The sequence below is a fragment of the Muscardinus avellanarius genome (assembly GCF_963383645.1).
Source record: "Muscardinus avellanarius genome assembly, chromosome: 14".
Lineage (NCBI taxonomy): Eukaryota > Metazoa > Chordata > Mammalia > Rodentia > Gliridae > Muscardinus > Muscardinus avellanarius.
In genome coordinates this window covers 65633417-65655567 of record NC_137800.1, presented here as the reverse complement: position 1 = coordinate 65655567, position 22151 = coordinate 65633417, and the positions used below count along the sequence as shown (strand labels likewise).

The 22151-nt window shown below is 41.4% G+C and overlaps 2 protein-coding genes across 2 annotated transcripts in view; one reads left to right on the top strand and one right to left on the bottom strand.

Annotated features, from left to right (window-relative positions):
- The window catches only part of RIOK1 (RIO kinase 1), a gene marked incomplete at its 5' end in the record, with an annotated part of 30688 nt that extends 14287 nt beyond the window's left edge, over positions 1-16401 (bottom strand). The window contains 10 exons of the mRNA XM_080709890.1: positions 83-220; positions 599-685; positions 2034-2114; positions 2209-2321; positions 3221-3313; positions 7713-7755; positions 9112-9181; positions 10865-10955; positions 14353-14554; positions 16331-16401. Of these exons, the coding sequence (XP_080566016.1) occupies positions 83-220; positions 599-685; positions 2034-2114; positions 2209-2321; positions 3221-3313; positions 7713-7755; positions 9112-9181; positions 10865-10955; positions 14353-14554; positions 16331-16401 (989 nt within the window). The remainder of the gene's footprint in view (positions 1-82; positions 221-598; positions 686-2033; positions 2115-2208; positions 2322-3220; positions 3314-7712; positions 7756-9111; positions 9182-10864; positions 10956-14352; positions 14555-16330) is intronic.
- Positions 16402-20680: 4279 nt separating this feature from the next.
- CAGE1 (cancer antigen 1) overlaps positions 20681-22151 on the top strand; it is a gene marked incomplete at its 3' end in the record, with an annotated part of 53634 nt that continues 52163 nt past the window's right edge. Inside the window, exon 1 of the mRNA XM_080710270.1 lies at positions 20681-20851. Within this exon, the coding sequence (XP_080566396.1) occupies positions 20762-20851 (90 nt within the window). The 5' untranslated portion in view covers positions 20681-20761. The remainder of the gene's footprint in view (positions 20852-22151) is intronic.

The window sequence follows — 22151 nt, the reverse complement described above, 5'->3', positions numbered from 1 at the left end:
TTCTGGATTGGGATTTTTACCTACTGTTTTAAAGGACATGAAAGGATTTATGGGATGTTTCTAAGGGACAAGGCACACTTACAGCATGTTAAATTCACTGAGGTCTGCATGAACAAGTCTGGCGTCCTGATACATTCTTCTCATGTACTGAATGACCTGCAGATACAACTCTCGAGCCTTGGACTCTGATAACTGGACATTTTTCAAGAGTGGTGCAGGCCTTGAATACAAATGAAATGAACCAAGATAAAATGAGCAAGAAAAAGTTTTCCTGCTTCATACTACACTGTTAAATATACTCCCCTTCTACAACTCATGTGAACTGTACAGAGAAAAATTCATCTTACTATAAATATCCCACCCCAGAAGTTGCCAACAAACAAAAGCTTTTCTAGGCCACCGGATAAAACATTCCTCAAAAACAGCACTATTTTATTATTCTGAAGCATTTTGAGATTTCAAAAAGTAAATTGGTAGTTCACACTAACATAGTAGGAAAGACTCATGAAAGAATTATTCAAATGGGAAAAACTGTACAGTTCAAAGCACTTGAAATACAGCTCTGGGTATGAAATTCTAAGGCCTTCCATATACTTACATGTCATCTTTACCAATAAAACCCATGACAAGAACATGACTTCTTAGCATTACTGGTTCTGGACATGGTATCTCTGCTGTGTTTAGCCTGTGATATTTAAACAAATGAAAAGAGCAACTGAAAAAAGAGACATCTAAACCAATTACAAAAGATGCAATCCACGAGATTAATACTGCACTTAGGAAATAGCTTCAGAACTGCACGACTGTATCGTCGTATTTCATAAACTCTAATAAGACACCAATGATTTTAAGCTGTACCATTAATTTACTACCAAGAATGATAAAACACTTGCAATTATACTACATCCCACAGCCTCCAACACCCAATCTAATTCCAGAGATGTTAAACTGTGGAAAAAAAGGGTACATCTTAGAAGTGGTGAAATAAAGCAGCTTTGTCTACAATTATCTCAAGATGGTCAGCCTGAAAAATGCTTAATAAAAATCCTAGACTCAGCTGGGAGGGGAAGGAGCATACCTATAATCCCAATACTTGGACGGCTCGGACCGGAGGATGCAAGTTTAAGCCAGCGCTGGCAATTTAGCGAGACCCTATTTCAAAATTAAAAATAAAAGGCTGGGCATGGTGGCGCATGCTTGTAATCCCCGCTCTTGGGAGGCTGAGACAGGAGGATCGCGCAGGTTCAAAGCCAGCCTCGGCTACTTAGTGAGGCTCTCAGCGACTTAGTGAGACTCTGTTTCCAAATAAAATATAAAATAGATCTGGGAGTGTAGCCCAGAGGTAGAAAGCCACTGGGTTCCACCCCCAGTACCACACACACATACAAAAAGTAAATAAATAAACAAAATAAAATAAAAATAAAAATAAAAAGGGCTGGGGGTATAGCATGGAAGAATAATGTTCTGGGTTCAATACCTAGTATCACATAAATAATAAATAAGCCAGGTGTGGTGGTATACTCTTGTAATCCCAGTACTTTGGAGGCTGAGACAGGAGGATCACAGGCTGGCAGTCAGCCTCAGCAACTTAGTGAGGCCCTCCACAACTTACTGAGACCCTGTTTTAAAATAAAAAATAAATTAGAGCCAGGCATGGTGGCACACGTTTGTAATCGCAGCATTTGGGAGGCTGAGACAGGAGGATCACAGTTTCTGGACAGCCTCAGCTACTTAGGCCCTTGGCAACTCAGTGAGACCCTGTTTCAAAATAAAGAATAAAAACTAGGGCTGGGGGTGTAGCTGGGAGGTAGAATGCCCCTGGATTCCATCCCCAATACCGCGAAAAATAAATAAAATAGGACTAGGGGTACGGCTCAAAGTTAGAATACTCCTGGGCTCAATCCCCAGGACCATAAATAAACAATTAGTTAACTAAGAATCTCTCCATTTGGAAGAACTATCCTGGGACCTGCGAGCAGAAAGAGCTGAAGCTGATGTGGAGGCATAACAGACACACCCGCCCCGACAGTCACCTGATTAAGTTCCTCATTTCTTTCTCTGCCCATGTTTTCACCATTTTTCTAGGATTTCCTTTACAATAGCCACGTCGAAATCTTGAACAAGAAAAATAATAGTTATTTCAATCATTCCACTGTTGTTTTCATGTTTTAAGAAACAGAAATTTAAAAAAAGGAAATCTGAGCTCACCTGAATTCTCCACTTACATACTTATCCCGATCTTTGAACACCAAAATAGAAGTTTTATAAATCTTGATTGCTCTGCTCTCTCCATTTGTTGTACTAGCATGATATACATTAGCCTATTTTTTAAGTAAAAAAAAAGAAAAAATTGTGTTGAATAACTATAGTACTTTACTTTTCTAATCTATTTGGATTCTAACCTCAAAAGTGAAGTGAAATATCCAAAAACCGGCTTTTTTTGTGTGTGGTACTGGGGGCGGAACCCAGGGGCTTTTCTACCTCCAGGCTATACTCCCAGACCTATTTTATACTTTATTTGGAAACGGTCTCACTAAGTTGCTGAGAGCCTCACTAAGTAGCCGAGGCTGGCTACAAACCTGTGTGATCCTCCTGTCTCAGCCTCCCAAGCACTGGGATTAGAAGCATGCACCACCATACCTGGCCCAGCACTATCTTTTTTTTTTTTTTGGTGGTACTGGGGTTCCTGGAAACTCTTCTACCTCCGGGCTACACTCCCAGACCTATTTTTTATATTTTTATTTGGAAACAGAGTCTCCTAAGCCAGCAAGGCTGGCTTTGAACCTGCGCGATCCTCCTGTCTCCACCTCCCAAGCGAGGGGATTACAAGCGTGTGCCACCACGCCCGGCCCAGCACTATCTTTTGAAGGTATGAAATAAAATATGAAACGTCATAAATCTCCCCACAAAGCTATATACCACATCACCACAATTAATCAATGATTACGTTACCTATTAGCTGGTCTAAGTACACGTCTATGGAGCTCACACAGCACAATCCCTTTCCATTCTTTCCCCCGTCTCCTCCCCTTCTGTGTTGCAGTGCTGGGGGTGAACCCAGGGCCTTGTGCACGCCAGGCAGGTGCTGCACCACTGAGATGCATCCCCTGCCCCTTTTCTTTTGAAGGCACAATTCATTTACTAAGCGCCTAGGTTTCATCTGATACCTGAAATAAGCAAACTAACGTGAAAACATTCAGTCATCCAAAGAAAAGCTCACTTCTTTTCCGGTGCTAATGCAGCCATTTATCTCCGATATGATTCCTCTAGTCAACATCTTGAATAAAATCATTCTTGTTCTGGGATCCAAAACCTAAAAAGAAATGCAAAAAATTGAAAATCGAGAAAGATGGTTCTAAATCTTTCTCATCAAAGCATATGACAATTTAGTGAGCTGAAGAGTTTAGCTCTGTTATGCTATCCTGGTTGAGTAAAAGAGAGTAATTATCATGGTGGGTTTTTTTGTGTGTGATACTAGGGATTGCAGTCAGGGGCATTCTACCTCTGAGCCACATCCCCACCCCTTTGTAATGACTGACAGTGCTAGAAATGAAATCTGGACATTCTACCACAGAACTATACCCCCAACCCCTTTTATTCTGAAATAGGGTCTAGTATGCTGGCTTCAAACCTGTGTCTCAGCTTTCCAAATACTGGGATTATAAGTGTGAGCCACCGCACCCAGCACGGTAATTATTTTCACTTTAATTTTTAGTAATTTATATAAAAAGCAAGGTGAGGTGCCGGGCGTGGTGGTGCACGCTTGTAATCCCCGCGCTTGGGAGGCGGAGACAGGAGGATCCCGCTGGTTCGAAGCCAGCTTTGCTGGCTTAGGAGACCCTGTTTCCAAATAAAAGTAAAAAAAAAAAAAAAAAAAAAAAAAAAGGTCTGGGAGTATAGCCCAGAGGTAGAAGGGTTCCATCCCCAGTACCAAAAATAAATAAATAAATAAATAGCAAGGTGAATAACAGACAATAAGCCAAGATGTTTGTGGAGTCACAGAAAAAAGCCTATCAAGTCTGAATGAAGCAGAAATGGGACCCAGGCTTTTAGCTAGGAGAAATATGATGCAAAGCACCTAATTTTATATTTTCTAGTAACATTTTAAAAAGTAAATACAGGCCGCCGGGCGTGGTGGCGCACGCTTGTAATCCCCGCGCTTGGGTGGCAGAGACAGGAGGATCGCGCAGGTTCAAAGCCAGTCGCGCTGGCTTAAGAGACCCTGTTTCCAAATTAAAATATAAAAAATAGGTCTGGGAGTGTAGCCCGGAGGTAGAAGGGCTTCCAGGAAGCCCAGTACCACCAAAATAAAAATAAAAATAGGGCTGGGAGCATAAGTAATAGATAGAATGCCCCTGAATTCAATCCCCAGTACCATAAAAAAGGTAAATTTTTAAAATCTTATTTTACCCAATATATCTAAACCACTATCATTTAAACATGTAATGATAAAATCATTAACAATATATCTAACATTCTTTTTTTTTTGGTGGTACTGAGGATGGCACACTTCTCTAGGCCTATGAGTCAAATCTTGGCTACAGTTTGCTTTTCTATATCCTGTAAGTTTTTATTTATTTATTTATTTTTATATTTTTTTATGTGTGGTACTGCGGATGAAACCCAGGGGCATTCTACCTCCGAGCTATGCCCCCAGCCCTATTTTTTATTATTTATTTTGAAACAGGATCTCACTGAGTTGCAAAGAGCCTAAGTAGCTAAGGCTGTCTGCAAACCGCGATCCTCCCCCAAATGCTGGGATTACAAGCCTGCGCCACTACACCCGGTTTTTCTTGTAAGCTTTTAAATTTTACAAAAGCTGGGTGTGGTGGCACATGCTTGTAATCCCAGTACTTGGGAGGCTGACACAGGAGGATGACAAGCTTGCAGACAGCTTCAGCTACTTAGTAAAGCCCTCTGCAACTTATTGAGAACCTGTTTCTAAGTAAGAGTAAAAAATGGGGCTAGGGGTATAGCTCAGAGGTAGAAAACCCCTGGGTTCAATCCCCAGTTCTGAAAAAAAAATTTGTTTTTTGTTAAAAGGTTGCTAAAAATCCCCACACTTGGGAGGCAGAGACAGGAGGACTGCGCAGGTTCAAAGCCAGCCTCGCTGGCTTAAGAGACCGTTTCCAAATAAAATTATAAGAAATAGGTGTCTGGGAGTGTAGCCTGGAGGTAGAAGGGTCTCCAGGAACCCCAGTACCACCAAAAAAAAAAAAGGTTCCTAAAAAAGATCCAATTCCCAAACTATTTATTAGCTAACCTTTTAAAAATGCAGGCTCCTGTAATAATACAGGATGTACTCCTGTAATAATAATGATGTACTAATAAATGAGTACATCAGGGGAAGGCTCAATATTGTGTAAAAAGCAGTTCAACCCCCTCCCCTTTTTAGTGGTAGTAATACTAGGGATTGAACGCAGGGGCATTCTACCTCCAAGTTATACTCCCAGCCCTATTTTTATTGTAAAACAGGATCTTGCTAGGTGAGAGTCTCACTAAGTTGCTAAGGCTGGCCTCAAACCTGTGATCCTCCTGTCTCAGCTTCCCAACAGGCTTGTTCAAAGTTCTCTTAAATCAACCCGAGGTAAGAAATTTAAAGTCTGTTTGTATCCATCTATCACACTGAAGCATCCTAATATTTTGTGTGCCGTTTCAAGGGACATCATCAAATACTCCTTGTAGCTCAGATGACCCTTCCAGACCCATGAAATGAGAATAAAAACTGGCCAAACCTAGCCAGCCTTTAGAGTCTGGCATTCTATAAGATGGCTGAAGCCACACTCACACCAGAAACATAGGTTAATATAAAGAATACAGCCTTGGAAGACTATAGGACTAAATGCCAGACTAACCATTGTGGTCTAGAGAAGAATGGGAGGAAAGTGATAAACAGTCACTAGCTTCTACTCCTTTTCGAACGCACAGGTGAGTAAGAGGAAAATAGCTGGCCCTCTATGGAAATCTGGGTGGAGACCTGCACTCCTACAAAAGCGATACGTAGACAAGTAAGGAACACAGGAAGGAACAATATACCATATGGCTTGAGGAAAAAGTGGAGAAAAAAACAACAAACATATGAAGCAGCATTAAAAAAAAAAAAAAGCTTAAGACCCAAACCATATACTCTATCAGTCAAAATGAATTTTGAAAGAGAAAAGAATTTACTATTTTAGGGTCTTTGAACCTAAAATAATTAATCTTACATCTCTCTGATCTGGACCATCCTTTTTTTAAATCACACACATAAAAAAATCATTTAAAATAAACTATGGGAGCCGGATGTGATGGTGCACGCTTGTAATCTCAGCATCTGGGAGGCTGAGACTGGAGGACCGCAGTTCGCGGACAGCCTCAGCTACTTAGTGAGTCCCCCCCCACACACACACAACTTAGTGAGACCCTGTTTCAAAGAATAAAAAAGAGGGTAGGGGGTGTATCTCGGAGGTTGAATGCCCCTGGGTTTCATCCTCAGACCCTCAAAAAAAATAAGTAAATAAAAATAATAATAAACTATGGGCCCTATTTCTGCCTAAGAGTGAAATTTTTTTTTTCTTTTTTGCGGTACTGGGGATGGAAACCAGGGGCATTCTACCTCCGAGCTACATCTCCGGCCCTATTTTTTATTCTTTATTTTGAAACAGGGTCTCACTGAGTTGCAAAGGGCCTCACTAAGTAGCTGAGGCTGTCTGTGAACCACAATCCTTCTGTCTCAGCCTCCTGAATGCTGGGATTACAAGTGTGTACCACCACATCCGGCAAACAATGGAATTCTTCATGGCACAAATGATTCTACATCTCCGAACTGTCAGGATAGATGCTGATATCTTAAGAACTGAGGTGGATGATATGAGGAGTACTTAAATCTTAAATCAAGGATCTGTCAGTGAAGAAACTACTAGCCTAAACTGTGTTTGTAGCCGGGCGTGGTGGCTCACTCTTGCAATCCCTGTGCTTGGGAGGCTGAGACAGGAGGATCACACGGGTTCGAAGCCAGCCTCAGCTACTCAGTGAGGCTCTCAGCAACTTAGTGAGACCCTGTTTCCAAATAATATATAAAAAAGGTCTGGGAGTATAGCCCGGAGGTAGAAAGCCTCTGGGTTCCACCCCCAGTACCACCAATAAATAAATAAATAAATAAATAAATAAATAAATAAATAAATAAATAAATAAACTGTGTTTGCACCAATGTGGGAGAAAGGGGGAGAGGGCAGCAATAGCAATGTTCTGACCCTTTCACTTTCTTTACATGGTATTCCTCGTTATGTGGGCAAACTAGGGGTCAATTTACCTCCGGTTCTTGAACAGAAATAAAAGACACATGAAAAGGATTTCTAATGAGAACTATGGAAGCATTACCTGCCTTTCTCTGCCCTCACCTACACACCCGATTTCAGGACAAATCATCAACCTATTTTCTGGGAAAGATCACAAAATTCTTCTAGACTTCACATAAGAAAGATTCCCAGTCTGATCACCTGCTTCTGAAGCGGGGAAGGCACTCTGTGCAGCTCACTGAGCTGTGGAAGGACCACAGTTTTAATTCACCTAGGAAGGTCCTATTATAAAACAAAGTGTCAGTCTCAAAACTGCAGAAAGGAATAACTTTTATGTAACATTAGTATTAAGCAAGAAGGATGAAGGGAACTACAGTTCAAAGAGGAAAGAAACGCCAAGTTACAGTAGGAGCTGGCAACACACTGAAACTGTACCTGTTCTACGGTTGCTCTGTCTGCCTTATCTTTGATGCGATACCTACCCAAAAACAAAAAGGACAGTTGACGTAAAGTTCAGTGAGAGGCCAAAATAAAGCTTCTAAATGTACGCCATTTTGTGAACATTCCTAAGTAGTTTCCTTCCTAACAGATTTCATGATTTGATCCAGTAAAACTATATTTTCTATGAGCATGCAATTCAATTCTATAGAGGAAAAAAAATTATATGTGGTAAGAAAAAAGTATCTCCCATGTTCCAGAGGATTACAGAGTATCTGGGGCAGAGCTGCAAAGAAAATATTGAATCTGTTTGTACTGTCCTTCGAATCTTTAATGAATACAGAATAAAGTAATTTATCTATAAGGCTTTCTCTCTGAAGTCGTCCTTTGGAAAGGTGCGAGTTTTTTAACATTTCAAGAGTCTTCCAATTGAGATTCTGACTTACTTCAATTCATGTACTAGGTTTCTCAATCTAGCACACTGACCCAAATGGATTTCAAATGCAGTCACGCAAGCCAGTGAAATGACAGCTATGGTGTTTCTCATGCAGCTGGAATCACTTGGACAAGGCAATCAGTCGTAAGGAAACTGGTTCTCAGCATCAATTCTAACAATGCTAGCTGTTACCTTAATGCTATTTTCTATAGAAGGGAAAATATTAGTTATTAGCATATAAGATATCTTAAACTAGTCAGATCTTTAAAAAATTGACTTTGAGAACAAAAGTATAAATGGAAAGTTATCAGTTATATCATTATTTAGGTTTATAATTTTCCCTTGGATTTTTAAAAATACTTTATGAAAGGAATTAATTCCAGTAAATCCTAAGCAGAACATTTTAACACATTTAGCCTAAACTGAAACCTATAAACACAGTTACCCTCATGAAAGCTAATTTTTGAATTTCACAAGATTATAGTTTTATTACTTATTTACATATATATATATACATACATACACACACACACACACACACACACACACACATACACACACATTTGCAGGTCTGGGGATGGAACCCAGGGGCATTCTACCTCTGAGCTACACCCCCTGCCTTGTTTTTTATTCTTTATTTTGAAACCAGGTCTCACTGAGTTGCAGAGGGCCTCACTAAGTAGCTGAGGCTGTCCACAAAAGTAGCTGAGGCTGTCCATGAACCACGATCCTCCAGTCTCAGCCTCCCAAACGCTGGGATTACAAGCGTGCGCCACCATGCCTGGCTTTTACCATATATTTTTAAGAAGACTGATTAGTATTTCCAATTTACAAAGGTACAGGCTACCTTCATTAAAGCTAAAAAAAAGATATAAATGAACATTCTTTGCAAAATAATTATGCTCCTCAGTCTACAAGCAGTCCCTATCACTTATGTTTTATAATTAAAATATTACTTACATATCTGCTTCTTTTTGTCTGGACTTTTCAGTGACTTTATTTATGACAGAATCAGTAACATTCAACTTATCTAAAAATATAAAAAAAACCCACAATGTAAACCATATGTAAGACAAAGACATAAACAGCTTCTCTGAATGTGATACTTTCCCCCTTTTTGTATTTTCTAAGTATTTTATTAGTTAGGACATATTTTATTAATGAAAGTAATTTAATGTCTTTAGAACTAAGCACTAAACTGTTTCCTTCATAACAAGTGCTGTCACTTTCATCACTGTATCTCTAATTATTAAGGCAGAATTCTACAGAATTCTAGATAAAGAAATACCTAAAAAAATACTGTATCTGCACACTGAATTCCAGACATTTGTTACTATTTTGTACAAAATACATACTATAATTGTCTAAAACCAGGTTTAATTCTGAAAACTTCAGTTTCTTTTAAGTTATAGGTCTATTATGGTAATGAGGAACCTATAATACTTATATTTGTTAATGCAGCATTTATTAACATTTATATAAAAAACACTGTGGTGCTTATAGTCATTAACCTAAGAGAAAGTCAACCTTGCAGGGTGTGTGTGTGTGTGTATGTGTGTCCTAGGGATTAAACTCAAGGGCATTTTACCTGGGAGCCACACCCCCAGCCCTATTTTAATTTTGAAACAGGGTCTCATTATTTGCTGTCTTTGAACCTGTGATTCTCCCGTGCAACACCATGCCCTGCTCAGCTCAACCCTGTGCTTTTTAACTGGTGTTTCAAATCAACACTCTGCTGGCATGGTGGCACAAGCTTGTGATCTCAATACTTGGGAGGCTGAACCAGGAGGATCCAGGTTTGTGGCTAGCCTCAGCTACTTAGTGAGTCCCTCTGCAACTTAGGGCTGAAGGTGTAGCTCAGAGGTAGAATGCCCCTGGGTTCAATCCCCATCCCCAGTACCACAAAAAAAAATCTGATTCCTTGTATCAACAGCTAACTAAGTGATTAACTCCTACTATATAGTTACAGTGATATTTTAACATGTTACTATTAGATGATCCTACTATACAATCAAATAAAGAACATATAAGAAACTGAATAGGTTAGGTATCTGTAACTTCATATTTCCACAATGGATAAGAAAACAGAACTTCAAGTATCTCTGAAACCATGATTTTTCTTTTTCTCTTTTTGGTGGTACCGAGGGTAGAACCCACGGGCTTTTCTACCTCCAGGATATACTCCCAGACCTATTTTATACTTTACTTGGAAACAGGGTCTCATTAAGTTGCTGAGAGCTTCACTAAGTAGCCGAGGCTGGCTTTGAACCTGTGTGATCCAAGCCCTGGGATTATAAGCATGCGCCACCACGTCCGGTCAGAAGCCATGACTTTAAATCACTAAAATGTATTAATTTTCTTAAAGCAGTATTACTGAGTCATTAACACTTGCACGTATATATATATATATATATATATATTTTTTTTTTTTGGTGGTACTGGGGTTCCTGGAAGCCCTTCTACCTCCGGGCTACACTCCCAGACCTATTTTATACTTTTTTATTTTTGGAAACAGGGTCTCTTAAGGCAGTGCAGCTGGCTCCAAACCAGCGCGATCCTCCTGTCTCTGCCTCCCAAGCACGGGGATTACAAGCGTGCGCCACCACGCCTGGCGTCACTTGCATGTATTTATCTCTTGATTCAATAAGACTCTATAATGCCTCCTGGTTTCTGAAGAACTTCCTCAAGTGAGTAATGTATTTTATTAACTCACCTAGATTAATTTTATTTTCAAATTTCCGTAAGACCTTGTCAGCTGGAGTAGACATTTTGGCCGAACTGTAGTTGGAAATCTGTCGATTTGCCTATAAAAAATAAGTAGAATGTAAGGTACTGGTTGTAAATACAAACCTAAGGTTCACCATTACATGCATTCTCCTTCATTCACAGTTAGCTGTTAAAGCCCCAACCTACTGGAGAACACTTAAGGAAAGTAATCAATTTTGCTCAAGACATCTGAAGCAGAAGGTAAAGTTACTGCCTACAACAAAGTCCACATAAAGTTGTTGCTTCCCTTCTATAATGTATTCAATACTAGAAATAACAAACTAAAACTTTTTAATTTGTATGATATCAGATTTAAATTTTGAGAGCAAGCCAGGTGTACTGGCACATATTTGTAATACCAGCACTTGGGAAGCTGAGATAGGCGAGTCATAGGTTCCAGGACAGCCTCAGCAAGTAGTGAGACTCATCAACCTAGCAAGACCCTGTTTCAAAATAAAAAGCTGGGTATGTGGTACATACCTGTAATCTGAGTACTTGGAAGGCTGAGACAGAAGTATCCCAGGTTCGTGGCCAGCCTCAGCTACTTAGTGAGGCCTCTCTAACTTAGCGAGACCCTGTTTCAAAAGAAAGAATAATAAACCGGGCTGGGTGTATATCTCAGAGGTAGAATGCCCCTGGGTTCAATCTTCAGTACCACAAAAATAAGTAAATAAATACTTGAGACTATTCATTTATCTCCAAAGTTTTTACTAAGAGTTAAAACGGACATTAAGCTCATCCTAAGAATTTCACTTAGGGCTCAATATTTTAGGAAAAATTAACTATGAGGCTTAGCAGTTAAGACTGGTGCTGTGCATAAAGTTAAAAAAATGGCAAAGAGAAGCAAAGGCAACATTTAAAACTTATAAATAAGAGAACATAGCATAGATTATAAAGGGCCTCGGAGATGGGCATAATCCCAGTACTTGGAAGGCAGAGACAGGAGAATCACAGGTTCAAGAACAGCCTCAGCAACATAGTGAGACACTATTTCCAAATAAAAAATAAAGAGTTGGGGGTCAAACCGGAGACTCTCGGCAACTAGTGAGACCTTGTTTTTTTCTTTTTCTTTTCTTTCTTTCTTTCCTTTTTTCCTTTGCTGTACTGGGGATTTAATACAGGGGTGTTCTACCTCTGAGCTACAACCATCTGCCCTATTTATTTATTTAGCAGCACTGGGGATGAAACCCAGGGGAATTCTAATCCCAAGCTACAGCTCCAGCCCTATTTTTTTTTATTTTGAAACAAGGGCTCACTGAATTGCAAAGGGCCTCACGAAGTAGTAGCTGAGGCTATCTGCAAACCACCATCCTCCTGTCTCAGGCTCCCAAATGCTGGGATTACAAGCATGCGCCACGCCGCCACACCCGACTCAAGCCTTATTTTAAAACAGGGTCGCCGGGCGTGGTGGCGCACGCTTGTAATCCCAGCGCTTGGGAGGCAGAGACAGGAGGATCGCGCAGGTTCGAAGTCAGCTGCGTTGGCTAAGAGACCCTGTTTCCAAAAATAAAAAAGTATAAAATAGGTCTGGGAGTGTAGCCCGGAGGTAGAAGGGCTTCCAGGAACCCCAGTACCACCAAAAAAATAAAAAATAAAAAATAAAAATAAAACAGGGTCTAAGTTATAGAAAGCCTCACTTAACTGTTGGGGCTGGCCTCAAGCATGCAATCCGCTAATCTCAGACTCCCAAGTACTGAAATTACAGGCATGTGCCACCATGCCCAGCTTGGTACTTGTTTTTTGCACATGGTGGATTGATATATTCCTACCTCGTTCATGTAATTTTCTGTTACAACCTATTTTGTGTCTGTGTTGTGGTACCTGGGATTGAACTAAGGGACTGTCTACCTATGAGTCACACCCCCCCAACCCTATTTTATTTTTATTTTGAAACAGGGTCTTGCTAGGTTGATGAGAGTCTTACTACTTGCTGAGGCTGTCCTTGAACCTGCGATCCTCCTGTCTCAGCTTCCAAGTACTGAGAATACAGGAGTGCACCACCATGTCCAGCTCTATTGCACCATATTCTTGTCTGCATAATACTCCATTGCATAAATCAGCCCCACAGTAAATTTAATCAAAACTGTTTCCAATGTTTCTCTACAACAAACAACCCTGGAGGCTTTGTCATGCCACCAAGTTTTGGCATACTCCCAGAAGCAATGCTGGTCAAAACATCTATAACCTTCTCAAGTTCTTATCATATACTAGTTAACCAAATAGTTCTACCTATTAACCTATTAAATACATATTTTGTGTTTTGTCAGTTTCATAGGTGAGAAACTAGCATCTCTATATTTAATCTGCATTTCTTGATTTGGTATTGAGATTGAATTTTTTTGTTTCTTTTCTTCCGTTTTGTTTTGGGTTTTTTGGTGGTACTGAGGATTGAGCCCGGGGCCATTCTACCTCTGAGCTACAGCCCCAGCCCTTTTATTAACAGGGTCTATATAGGTTGTTGACCACCTATTAGCTAAGGCTGTCCTGGAACCTTCAATCCTATTTCAGACTCTCAAAAATTGGGTTTACAGGCATGCATTTGTAGTTGATTACCTAAGCATGTCCTTTCCTATGCACATTTTAAGCTCATAATCTTAATACTTCTAATCAATTTATTTATTTTGGCACTGGGGATTGAACTCAGGGCCTCTGCACACGCTGAGCGAGTGCTCTACCACTAAGCTACATCCCCAGCCTTATTTATTTATTTATTTACTTATTTACTTACTTATTTATTTTTATTTTTTGCAGTACTGGGATGGAACCCAGGGGTATTCTACCTCCGAGCAACACCCTCAGCCCTACTTTTTATTGTTCATTTTGAAACAGGGATTCACTGAGTTGCAAAGGGCCTCACTAAGTAGCTGAGGCTTTCCGCGAACCATGATCCCCGTCTCAGCCTCCCAAATGCTGGGATTATAAATGTGTACCACCACTCCCAGCTTAATTTTTTTTTAAACAGGATCTTGCTAAATTGTCCAAGATGGCCTCAAACTTGCAACCAACTGGCTCTTAGGACACTCTAAATATGTAAAGAACCCAAACCCAAGACATCGTGAGAAATATGGAAAGGACAAAAAATAAAAACCAATGCCACGATTACAGAACAATATAACCTATAAAAAATAAACAGCTGAGCCAGGTGTGGTGGCACATGCCTGTAATCCCAACATTCAGGAGGCTGAGACTGGAGGATCGCAGATGGTAGACAGCCTCAGCGACTTAGTGAGGCCCTCTGCAACTTAGTGAGACCCTGTCTCAAAATAAATAAAAAACAGGGCAGGGGATGTAGGCTTGGAGGTCGAATAACCCTGGGTTCCACCCCCAGGCCTGCAAAAACAAAACAAAAACAGTTAATTCCAGAAATCACAAAAAGTCCTTTAAAAAAAAGACATAAGCAGATTAACATAAAGATATTCAGACTCATCTAAATACCTGTGGGTTACTCCCACCACTCCAGGAATAACCCTTGGTGAGTTTTCCAACTCCATCATCCCAGTCCCAGTCACTGTCATCATCATAGTCCTCTTCGTGCTCATCGTCTATCTCATTTTCATCCTTCTTGTCAGTGACATTATTTTGTAAGTCTTCAAATAGGTCATTGTCCACTTTGATTGTCTTCAAATCTACATTTTCACTAGAAAAAATGTTTTGACATGTTTACAAATTCTCTATTTGAATATATATGATAAACTAAATATATACTAATAAATCTCTTATCTTCCAATAACTCCATCTTTTCAATACTAAATTCCCCTCTTCCTCAATTCTATTGCAGTTGTTTGCTTTTCCAAGCCCAAGTCCTACTAGGGAAGAAGTACATCATATCGTGTGTTAAATCTTCTGAACGTGCCGGGCATGGTGGCGCACGCTTGTAATCTCTGCACTTGTGAGGCTGAGACAGGAGGATCACACGATTGCACGGGTTCGAAGCCAGCCTGAGCTACTTAGTGAGGCTTTCAGCAACTTAGTGAGATCCTGTTTCCAAATAAAATATAAAAAAGGTCTCGGAGTATAGCCCGGAGGTAGAAAGCCTCTGGGTTCCACCCCCAGTACCACCAAAAATAAATAAATAAATAAAATAATAATAATAATAATAATAATAGGGCTGGGGTAGAATGCCCCTGGGTTTAATCCCCAGCATAACACAATAATAATAATAATAATAATAATAATAATAATAATAAGGCTGGGGTAGAATGCCCCTGGGCCCCTGGGTTTAATCCCCAGCATAACACAGTAACACACACACACACACACACACACACACACACACACACACACACACTCCCCCCTCCATATGCTGATCTATAGCCATAAGTCTAGAAAGTCCTTCTCACTTCTTTGTCTAAGCCCTACTAATCCTTCCCATATCAGCTTACTATTACTCGCTCAGGGAAGTCTTCCCTATTCTTCATCCATTTTTCCTCTGTACTACTTACTCAACTCACATATAATTTGTTAAATTAATATTAGTTTCCCCATCAGAGAACAAGCTTTCTCCTTCAGAATTCAAGCAAGTCCTGTCCATCAGGACGGTGTTTACCATAACTCCTTACTATGACTTAGAAAGCTCCACTCCACCTGCCCCTTCTCATTTCTCTCTCAATCACCTCCAGGTAGCTCCAGGCTCTGGTTTCTTGGGCTTCCTTTCATTCCACAGGGATCTCACCCTGGGGCCTCTACACTTGTCCTCTCTGCCTGAAATTCTGTTCCCTCTGCTCTTCCCGAGGTTAGCTCCCTTCCAGTCATTCATATCTGAGCTGATCCTTCCCTGACCATTACTTAGTATACCAACCCATTTTAATTACTTGCATGGTACATGCAAAAAAAAAAAAAAAAAAAAAAGAATCCAGGAGCATTCTACCTCCGAGCTACACCCTTAGCCCTTTTATTCTTTATTTTGAAACAGGGTCTCACAGAGTTGCAAAGTGCCTAAGTAGCTGAGGCTGTCCACGAAACGCAATCCTACTGTGTCAGCCTCCCAAATGCTGAGATTGCAAGCATGCACCAGCCCGCCCGGCATTAAATTACTTTTTTGAAGGTCTGCCCTCCATCCCAGGTAGAAAGTAAAGTTCCTTGACAGTAGAGACTTGCATTGTCTTCTTCGACACTCTCTCCAGACAAGGACAAAACCTGAACGCGGTAAGTGCTCCATAAATATTTGGCAGTGTAGTTAAAACACAAAGACCTGTTTCCCAGCTGCTATCCCCAACCCTGCCTCTCGGCTAGGCTAACCGTGCTGGGAATCTGCAGACCTCCTTGACAAGTGGCTTTCATGAGCTCTGCCCTAAACTAGGAGGTAAGATCCAGCTGGGACGAAGAAAAAGGGGGACCCTAAAGCAAATAAGTGACAACACCCCAAAAGGGCAGAGGAGAGAGCAGAATTTGGACGGAGCGGGACGCCGCCTACCTGTCGGAGGAATCCGCGTCATCGAACTGCCCGGGGACCACCCGGCTCATCAGCAGCCGGCGGTAGTCCATGATGAAGGCACGGGAGCCCTAGCGAGAACGCCCGCTCTGCGCCGGGTAAGGACGGCACCGAGACGGTGCTACGAGCGGCAAATTCCTTCAGATTTTTGCTCCACTTCACAAACCCTTCAGATGGCACAACGCCGGCCACGAGGACCAAAAGCCCAGCACCCTGGGCCAGCCGGAAGCCCCGCCTCGCCTCCGACCGGAAGCCCCACCCTCACCGGAAGCCCAGCGCCGCCGGACGTACTGCGCATGCGCTTTGCGGTGTCTCCAGCGTCCCCCCACCCCCCTCCGGACGGTGCGCGGGAGGGACAAGCCACAGCGTCGAGATGCCAGCTCAGCTAGTCGTGAACTGCCCATTCCTCTAGGAGATCTGTGTCCCTGGCCTCCGCTCTGTGGTTCCCCCGCAGAAAGATGCGCCACTCAGCGGGCCGTTCTCTACCGGGGCCGCCGAGGCGTGGACCGCGGGCGCCTCCCCGCCGGCCGTGATTGGCTGGCGCGGGCGGACGTCACACAGGGCGTTCCAGGCGCGGCGGCCGGCAGTTTGCAAAGGGCCTCTGCGGTCCCCTTTGGAAGGCGGTTTCCGCGTCCGAGCCAGAGCCCGGCCCCGGGGTGGAAGCGCCAAGTCTTTACCGTGGGTCCGGAAAGTTCCCTATGGATCATGGAAGTGAGCACACTTTTTCGTCTTAAAAAATTTAATGTGTTGTTTTGAGGCGAAAGTAAGATGTGCATTTTAAAAAGCCCACAGCCGGGCACGGTGGCCCTTGCCTGCAATCCCAGGACTTGGAAGACTGAGACAGCATGATCGCAAGGTCGAGACCAGCCTCGGCAATAGTGAGACTCGGCAACTTGGCAACACCCTGTTTCCAAACAACTAAAAAGGGATGAGAGTGTAGCTAGGCAGGACTGGTGAAAAGCCCAATCTTATCTTTCTTTTTTTTTTTTTTTTTTGGTGGTACTGGGGTTCCTGGAAACCTTTCTACCTCCGGGCTACACTCCCAGACCTATTTTTGGAAGACCCCCCACGCACACACAGAATCTACGACTGAAAAAAAAAAATTAAATACAAAATTTTAGAGTTTTTACTAAGAACTCCGTAACATCTATTAAGACAAGATTCCTGACCTAAAACAACTTTACGTATTTCTTTGGTGGGGGTGGGGGGGGTTGAAGCCAGGGGCATTCTACCTCAGAGCTACACCGCCAGCCCGATCTTTTATTATTTTGAAACAGGACCTCACTAAGTTGCAGAGGGCTCATAAAGTAGCTGAGGCTGGCCAAGAACCGAGATCCTCCTGTTTCAGCCTCCTATGTACTGGGATTACAAGTGTGTGCCACCACGCCCGGCTCTTCTAAAACAACTTTAGAATGTCCGGAATAGCTATCGAAACATTTGAATAAGTGTCTTAAAAAATCTAACATAAATATGCCAAAGTCAGAAGTGGGAGATTGGAAAAAAGCCTGGTTGAAGAAAAAAAAAAAAAAAAAAAAAGCCGGGCGTGGTGGCACAAGCTTGTAATCTCAATACTTGGGAGGGAGGCTGAGACCAGAGACTCACAGATTGATGGCCAACCTCAGATGTTTAGGCCCTCTGCAATTTAGTGTTCCAAAATTAAGAATAAAAATAGGGCTGGAGGTGTACTGAGGAGGTAGGATGCCTCTGGTTTCAATCTCAAGTATCACACACACAAAAAAATAAACTGGCAGATTGTGCAGCTCCAGAGGAGGAATGAACTAAGTAATTGGAATTACACGTTCACCAAAAAAAGAAAAGAAAAGGGGAACTTTATAGGCTTGGTTTTGTTTTTGCATTTGGAGAATAACGAGTTTTTGATGTCCCTTGATCGTTCATAATTCAGGTGGCCCGGTAGCATTTATTTTTGGGGAAGACAGAAAAGGGGAACATAAACTAGGCGTGGTGGCGCATGCTTGTCATCCCGGCATTTGGGAGGCAGAGACAGGAGAATCGGGCAGGTTTGAAGCCAGCCCGTGGCTGGTTTAAGAGGCCCTGTTTTCAAAATTAAAAAAGTATAAAAATAGGTCTGGGAGTGTAGCCCGGAGGTAGAAAGGTTTCCCAGGAACCCCAGTACCACCAAAAAAAAAGAAAGAAAGATAAGATTGGGCTTTTCACCAGTCCTGCCTAGCCCTCTTGGCTTACTTTTTTTTTATTTTTTACCAAGTGATGAGGTGTAATTCACCCAAGCAAATAGATCGTGGCTTCAGATTGAGAGTATTTAATAGAAATGAATTGCCAGGGCATGCTTGTAATCCCAGCATTGGGGAGGCTGAGACCAGAGGATGGAGGTCCCCAGACAGCCTCAAGCTACTTAGGTCCTGTTTCAAAATAAAGAATAAAAGATAGAGCAGGGGGTGTAGCTCAGAGGCTGAATGCCCCCTGGGTTCCATCTCTATGCCCACAAAATAAATAAAATAAATAAGAAATTAATCATTAGAAAGCAGGATTTATTCAATATTTACTGTGAAGACAATACTGACCTCTCCCCATTAGGAGGCATGAATAGACTCCTCACATGCAATTATAATCTGTGAATAAAAACATTACCACCCTTAGAACAGTGGTAAAGAGTAAACAAATGGGTGCCAACATATAAAATCAAGTTTTAGAGTAAAACCAGGCATGGTGGCTGATGCTTGTAATTCCAGTACTTAAAAGGCTGAGGCAGGAGGATCTCAGGTTAGAAGAGGCCAGCCTCAGCAATCTCATGAGTAAAATAGAGCTGCAGGTGTAGCTCAGAGGTAGAAACCTTCTGAGTTCAGTCCCCAGCACCACAAAAATGAATAGGGCTTGGGGATGAGGCTCAGAAGTAAAATGCCCCTAGCTCCAATCTCCCATGCCAAAAGAAAAAAGAAAAAAAAAAAGGAAAATAATGATTAAGAAACTAAAGATATTGTAAGAATTTTTAAAATGGTGAAGGAGTGGATGGGAAGGTTTTAGGAGAGAAGCCTGTGCCAGGAGCAATTGCTGAAGTGGTAGAAATCATTATCTATTTGCAGGGTAAAAAAAAGGGAGTTTGGGGTAGGGAGGGCAGTTTGGGGTAAGTAATAGAAGAGCAGGCTATGGAAAATCATGAAAGTCAAATAAAAGAATTCGGATGCTGTAATTGGGCATCCTACTCCCATCTTCTGGCAGACAAATATAAATCAAGTGTGTTGACATAGGAGATGAAATGAAGACATAGACAATGAGAAGACGTTTTTTAAGGAAAAATAGACAAGCCAGGCATGGTGGCGCAGGCTTGTAATACCAGTACTTGGGAGACTGAGACAGGAGGATTGTGCAGGTTTGAAGCCAGCCTCCGCTACTTAGTGAGGCTCTCAACAATTTAGTGAGACCCTGTTTCCAAATAAAATATAAAATAGGTTTGGGAGTGTAGCCCAGTGGTAGAAGGCCCCCTGGGTTCCATCCCCAGTACCACAAAAGAAAAAAAAAAAGGAAAATAGACAAAACTTGGTAGCAATAGCTATAGAAAATGAGATGGAGAGATGCCCAGATGCCTCCAGATTTTCAACCTCCCATGCCTGAAAGAACAGATGTAACATAGAAAAGTGCTGAGGGAAAACTTTTCACAGTGTTGTATTTGACTTGACAATGAGTTGTTCAAATAGAAAAGTATCAATCAAGTAAACAAATGCAGTGTTTTGTGAAAACTAATAGGGCTGTAATAATTTTTGTAAGTAACCTTTGATTAAGTAACTGAGAAATCTCTTCACTCTCTTGGCCACAAGCCTTTAGGGATAGCAGTTACATATATTGACCTGTTTTTGTCCAAATTAGTATCTACTAGCATCCCAGGCTATCATGGTATACTCAAACTACATTTTTTTTCTAATATTAGGAATGATCCCAGGGACATTCTCTCTCAGACTTAAACCCTAGCCCATCTTATTTTTAATTTTTAAACAGAATCTCACTAAGTTTCAGAGGCTGGCCTTGAATTTATAATCCTCCTGTCTTTAGCTTCCTAAATACTGGAATAATAGGTATGTGCCACCGCACCTGGCTTCAGACTAAATTTTAATAACTTGACAAATGATATTTTAAAACTTAAGGCAGCAAACTTTACTGCTTTTTTAAATGTTAATGGGGGGGGACTTTTTGTTTGTAAATGATAATGCTAACAGATACTAAAACGTGTGTGTGTGTGTGTGTGTGTGTGTGTGTGTGTGTGTGTGTGTTAAGAGGCCTTCCATCATTCGGCAGTTAGGAACCAAGACTATAAAATGTTTTGGTCGTCATCTCTGGCACTGCAAAACCAAAAACAAGTTTTGGTCATCACCTTCAGATCCTGTACATTCTGAAGCGGATAATTCTCATGAAAAATTGGAAAGCCTGTCAGAATTGGATGCCATGAACTTCAGCGCCTTTTCTCAAGACTTGACTCGCTCCGATTCTCCCTTCTGCATGGAAATCAGCCTCGCCGCTTCAGATTTGCCTCAGGTGTGCGTTGTTTATAAGTTCTGGGAGGTGTGATGCATTCAGTATTCACCTTGTCTTCCATGAGAACGTTTCTTAAAAAATAGGAGGAACAATAAAAGAATCTTCAATGGACACATAAAAGAGAGGAATTCAGGGCCTTGGCCTTGTTTTCCCACTCCTATGAGTATGCAAAGAGGTAGACCTTTACTGATAAGGAATTAAAATAGATCCTTTCTAGCCTGCTCATGAAGTCCCAAGAGTACAACTAATGGCCATGGCCACGGTGTCACAGAGGCAGGACAGAAGCCCCCAGGGATCTGACTTCTGACCTAGTGCATCTTTGAACATGTCAGATGCACATGATTCATTTGCCATTTATAGTGACATTGACAGCACCCTGCATGTAAATGACTCCTATATCTTCATGAAAATTCCTTAGTGCCCTTTCTTCCAAAATAAAAGAGATTTTAATGTCTCAAGATCTTCATGAGTGTTCTAAGTATTTGATAGCCGTTAGTAAGAGTGCATAGGAATGCATTAAGTAATAAAAACTGGCCGGGCGTGGTGGCACACGCTTGTAGTCCTAGCATTCGGGAGGCTGAGACAGGAAGATCGCAGTTGCGGACAGCCTCAGCTACTACTTAGTGAGGCCCTGTGCAACTCAGTAAGACCCTGTTTCAAAATAAAGAATAAAAAATAGGGTGGGGTGTAACTCAGAGGTAGAATGCCCCTGGGTTCCATCCCTGGTACCACCAAAAAAAAAAAAAAGTAATAAAAACTGAAAACAAACTAAGGTTTCACAAATTAAAATTTACAGATGTATGGTGGACATGTATCCTTAAATGTGATAGTGGGTCTTAGAATAAACTCTCTACAATGTCCAGGATTCTCTTTTATAGTTAATCAAAAATTTATTTTGAAAAAAAAATTGGTTATAGTATTGTAGTGTTAATAAGGTCCAAGTCACCATGTCTAGCTGTACTATATTATTTTTCAAATGTACTTATTATTTATATTTTTTAAATCTAACTAGGAAGAACTGTTTGAATTAGTACCAAGTTTAAAAAACAGATTATTATAAAGCTGTAACTCAAGGGGTTTTTTTTTGTGTGTGTGTGTGGTACTAGGGATGGAACCCAGGGACATTTTACCTCCGAGCTACACCCCTAGCCCTATTTTTTATTCTTTATTTTGAAACAGGGCCTCACTGAGTTGCAAAGGGCCTCACTAAGTAGCTGAGGCTGTCTGAGAACTGCGATTCTCCTGTTTCAGTCTCCCAAATGCTGGGATTACAAGAGTGATACTTCAAGTACATTGAATA